Source organism: Eucalyptus grandis, chromosome 3, assembly GCF_016545825.1.
Source record: "Eucalyptus grandis isolate ANBG69807.140 chromosome 3, ASM1654582v1, whole genome shotgun sequence".
Classification (NCBI taxonomy): Eukaryota; Viridiplantae; Streptophyta; class Magnoliopsida; order Myrtales; family Myrtaceae; genus Eucalyptus; species Eucalyptus grandis.
In genome coordinates this window covers 1,191,055-1,195,814 of record NC_052614.1, presented here as the reverse complement: position 1 = coordinate 1,195,814, position 4,760 = coordinate 1,191,055, and the positions used below count along the sequence as shown (strand labels likewise).

Here is a 4,760-nt window from a genome sequence, read left to right as displayed (position 1 = left end):
AGTTAGAGGTGTGACGATAATGACAAGTTTTACTTTGAAACTCCAAAGTTGAGCGTGCTTAGGCTAATGCACTATTAGAATGGACGACATATTGAACAAGTGTTTTTGCTTGTACAAGGTCAAAGCCATGGGGCTTTAGGTTGGGTGGGCCAAATTGGATAATTTCTCAAGTGAGTTAATCAAGGTATATGGAACTCCAAAGTTAATCATGCTTAGACTAGGGCACTACTAGAACGGTGGTCACTCGAGAAAGTACTTCTACCCTAAAAGACAAAAGTTGTGAGCTTCAAAATAAAACGAGTCAAAGTGAACAATATCTCAAATGAGTTAACTAGAATGTCATTGGGATTTCAAAGATCACAAGTCCCTTGAAAGCCCGAATCTCCATCTCTCCTACCCATCGTTCCCTTTGCTTGGCCCTCCTCCTCGGAGGGGCCTTGTCTTATGTGCATTCTTCCCACGCTATTTTCGTACATGGAGATCTAGTGAATGGATTGTCCAAAATCAAATACAATTCAATTTTATCGATTAAAGAAAGATATAGGAGAAGATAAAACTTTGTCACATTCACAATCATCTTGAAGTATCTTAAGCAGAGATGTTATAGGACGTGAGCACCATCTAAAAAACTAAAAAATTCATGCAAAATGAAAACAGAAAGCGGAAAGTAAACATTGGAAGAAGAAAACATCACCGCCTGACTTTTGGGCAAAATTTGCAATGGCTCTGGGCGATCAAATTTTGTCAACTTCCCTTTGGTTTAACTCTATATTTGTCACCTATTCCTCACGGTTCACTTCAGTTCAATCAAACTTTGTTGACGAACATTGCAAGTTGAGATAATGAAGAGAATTCCTCACAGTAAATTCCCGCAGAGGCACCCGAAATCCTCCGTTTCAGGTCCTTTCTTATCTTTCCCTCTGTACGATTTTTATTTCCTTTAATCTATCCGTGTTCTGTCTCTTTGTTCGGCTTATCTTTCTTTCTGATGTAAAAGATTCGATTTTTATTACTTTTTCTTAGAAACTCAGCATATTGATGATTTGCAAGGATGGTATATTAGGATAAGTACAATGGGTTTTCCCTTATTGATGATCGGTGCAATCTTTTGGCTGGGAAAAGAAGATGGAAATGGATTTTGTTTAGTTGGAAGAAGAAAATATTCAGGTTTTTCTTATATGCTTTGATGTCTCGAATTTGCAGTAGCATTATAACGAAGCTTCCTTGGTTACGCATTTTGTATTGGGGGACAAACTTAGGACTCTAAGGGATTATCGGGAACAGATTCTAGGTGAAGCTGTCCCACATGATTTTGTCAGCAACAGATGATCAGGAGTGGTTGGCTAAGAGTCGAACAGAGGTTTGAATTGTAATAAAGTCCTCATGTGTTTACTAGATACGAAAGTTGCTTAAATGGAAAAATAGGAAACAGAAGTCGTTCTGAATTTCCTCTACTGTAGCCCGTCTCACATCGCTATTTGAGTTGTAACTGGTAATGTAGTGGAAGGTTGATAAAAGAGCAAGGAATCGTGGGCTGTAAAATGCAATGGGGCTTCAAGTTGCGATTTTGTTCTGAGTCAGGTGAGTTTGAGAAGGACAAACTATGTAGGTATAAAGTACACACGAATGTCTGCTATAGTTGAATTTTATGTTCCTGAAGCTATTTAACATTAGAGTTCATGAATTCAGCCAAGAGTACCATCAGTCGTGGGAGGGATCGCAGGTTGCACGCTGCACAATTTTGGATCCTAGTTTGCGGCACCATGTTCTTAAAGTTTGGTTGACTTGAGGTTGATCAGCCATAAATTGCGGTTAATTCTATGTTGGAGACAAGGATGTTCATTGAGTTCGCAGAGTTGGAGAGCTCATCTGGTCATGATTGTATGGTGATGATCGGTTGTCTATTTTTGGTACTTCCGTGAAACACAAGGACCAGTAAGACACGGAGGCTAAATCAGTCCCTCGATGAGGATATTGGAGTTGGATTCAGCGTAAAAACAAGACTCACTTAATGTAGCGCTTATCAAATTTTTAGAGTTACAACAGCGTAGTCAATTCTGTCATCTGTTCATGTTCAAGGCAGGAGCTAGCCTGTATAATCCATTCTCTTTCAATTAATGTTGCTCTGTGTAGTATCCACTTACTGAATCGCAGCACTGCTATGAAATCCAAGATGAGTTTCTGTTTCATTGAGTAAAGACAAGACTGTTATACAATGTCAAAGAATAAAAGATTATCAATTGCTTCTCGAGCACATCGAGAGGGAGATTAACTAATGAATAGAGTTGGCTCACAAAGCGGAAAAAAAAAAAAAAAAAAAAAAAAAAACGAAGAATTTTCTACAAATCCTATGTCTTGTGTCGTCTAGGACATGGTGCACTCAGGAGGGACGCCTTGGGGGAATCTTTTGGCATCTGTACAGTAGTTGTAGATCATGTAGTTGCTCTGAACCCACTTCAGCCTCTCTTGGCTTGTTGAGTCGAGCTCTTCCGATAGCCATGCATTACCATCCGAAGAAGATGAAGACGAAGTGCAAGATGAGGACCCAGATGACGAAACGCAGGCGTTATCAGCATTGAAGTTCCTGTAGGAAGCAGTGAAGGGCGCTTGTGTCCAGTCTGTCTTTACGAGCCCGCCTCTGGTTGCCCAGTCGTCCGCGTTCCAGAGGCTCGAGAATATCCTCATGGGCTGGGCCTTGGGGAAGGGAACGCCGATGGACTCTGCGTTCTTGAACTCTCTGATGGGAGTCCCGTCCACTGAGAATCTGCAATGGTCGCGCACAAAGGTATTTGAGTAAATGCCGCAGAGAATAGTGTAGCGCAATGTAAATGCAAGTAAGGTCGCATTTTGAGCTTTTCAGACTCTTACATGATGCGTTGTGGATTCCAGAGGATGGAGTAGGTGTGGAAATCAGCAGTTGGGTCGAACCAGAGATAGAATTGCTGCTCTCGGTTACCCTTGCCTTGGCTGAAGACGTTGGTGTGGAGAATGTATGGATCGCCGCTCAAGTTCCCCAAGAACTCGAAGTCTATCTCGTCCCACGTCGACCCGTTTGAAGATAACTGTAGAATAACAACATAGTAAAAGTTAAAATCTGATCGAGATAAAAAGAAGGAAGCTTGAAGATAAAGGGGCACCAACTGATTAAGATGGAGACTTACATAGTAAGCGGTGACGGTGCCTGCGGAGTTGCCGGGAACGAGCTTGAGTTGCATGTCAATCTTGCCAAACAGGTACTCGTTCTTGGACTGGAAGCCGGAGCCGGAGGCCTTGTCGAGGGAAAGAGTGAGGAGGTCGCCACTATTGAGGATCTGAGCTCGGCCATCTCCCCAGGTTATGTCGAAGTCTTGGTAGAAGTTGCGGGCAAAAGCGGATGCTGCCCAAGAAACGACCAGGAGAAGAAGCGCGGTGGTACAAAGCGAAGAAGTGGAACGAGAGGCCATATGGGGCGTGTTTTGTTTTTTGCTGCTGCTGCTGCGGCTGTAGTTGCTGAAGAGATGCAAATGCCAATGAGATGATATGAGAGTGAGGACTGAAGAGGAGACACTGAGGGAGAGAGAGGAAGAGCTGTGGGTGTTTGTGTTGCTTGATGAAATGGGAGAGATGTGCAGATGGTACTTATAGCTTTTTTGCCAAAGATGGAGAAGGGGTAAAGCAAAAGCGTGTGAGAGAAGGGGATGTATGGAGTCAACATCAAACGCTAAAACTCAGCTGAGGACAGTTGGCTTCAGATGTAAAAAGAAGTTTCCAAAAGAAGAGGACACTCCCGACCCCCATCATGCGTAGAAATTATGAGGCAACGCGGTTTTGCATTTTCAGACGATACGAAGCTTCCACACACACCCACCCAAATAGAGATGGGCTCTATCGTCTCTTCATTGCCAGCTAAATCCTTTGTTTATGAGCTTTCGCTGCTTTTCCGCCATCTAATGTCGGTGGATGTCATTAGTCGAGGTGACGTAAGGACCTAAAGGTTCCACAAATCCCTCAAGAGCTATTTATACCCAAAAAAACATTTTTTTGACCAATTTTAAGTAATTATCGATAAGTGACAAACTTTGTCAATAAAGATAGTTTGGCTAGAAGAGCAGCAACAAATTGACAACTTGAAGATATCGACTAATAGTGGAGTCGATGATTGTGGATACACCTGTCAGAAATTAAGGGCGCGTTTGGTAACGTTTCTGTTCAAAAATTGTTCTAGGGAACAGAAATAGAAAAAACTATTTCTGTTCCGGGGAATAATTTTTGAACAGAAGAATGCGTTTGGTAAACTTGTTTTGGGAATAAAAATGAATAAAAACACCTTTGATAAATTTGTGTTCTTTTTTTTTTTATTTCTTATTTCTTATTTCTTATTTTCTTCTTTTGGCCGGTCGCCGGCCTCGGCCATGGCCGACGACCGGCCAACGAGGGCCGACGGCCTTGCCCACCCATGGTGAGGCTCACCGCCCCCAGCGAGGCCGAGCCTTGCCGTGGTTGGGCCGAGCCTCACCCAGATCTGGCGACCCCGAGCTCGCCTAGCCTTGCCCCGCGTCAGCGAGGCTCGGCCTCGCCGGGCCACTGTCAGGCCGCAAGCCTCGTTGGTGGTTGGGCGAGCTCGGGCGAGCTGGATCGGGCGAGGCCGGCCATGTTTTTCTTGTTTCTCGTTTCTGTTCCAAATGTGTTCTTGGGAATAAAAAAATAGATTTGGAACAAAAACGCAAACAAACGCGTTTCTGTTCTTTTTTTGTTTCCTGGAACAAAAAAACAGGATTTTT

At 43.3% G+C, this 4,760-nt stretch overlaps 1 protein-coding gene across 1 annotated transcript; it reads right to left on the bottom strand.

Annotated features, from left to right (window-relative positions):
• Positions 1-2,162: 2,162 nt before the first annotated feature.
• On the bottom strand, positions 2,163-3,580 carry LOC104435972 (probable xyloglucan endotransglucosylase/hydrolase protein 23). The gene is made up of 3 exons (XM_010048697.3): positions 3,162-3,580; positions 2,869-3,062; positions 2,163-2,764 (listed from the first exon to the last, which is right to left on the bottom strand). Exons 1-3 carry the CDS (start codon positions 3,441-3,443, stop codon positions 2,365-2,367), a joined length of 876 nt encoding a protein of 291 aa, XP_010046999.1. The 5' UTR covers positions 3,444-3,580; the 3' UTR covers positions 2,163-2,364.
• Between the last annotated feature and the right edge of the window lie 1,180 nt (positions 3,581-4,760).

Coding starts and splice junctions, on each gene's coding strand:
- LOC104435972 (XM_010048697.3), bottom strand. CDS start 3,443: ATGGCCTCTCGTTCCACTTCTTCGCTTTGTACCACCGCGCTTCTTCTC. Junction 3,063..3,161: donor GCACCGTCACCGCTTACTAT/GTAAGTCTCCAT, acceptor GTTATTCTACAG/TTATCTTCAAACGGGTCGAC. Junction 2,765..2,868: donor TGGAATCCACAACGCATCAT/GTAAGAGTCTGA, acceptor CGACCATTGCAG/ATTCTCAGTGGACGGGACTC.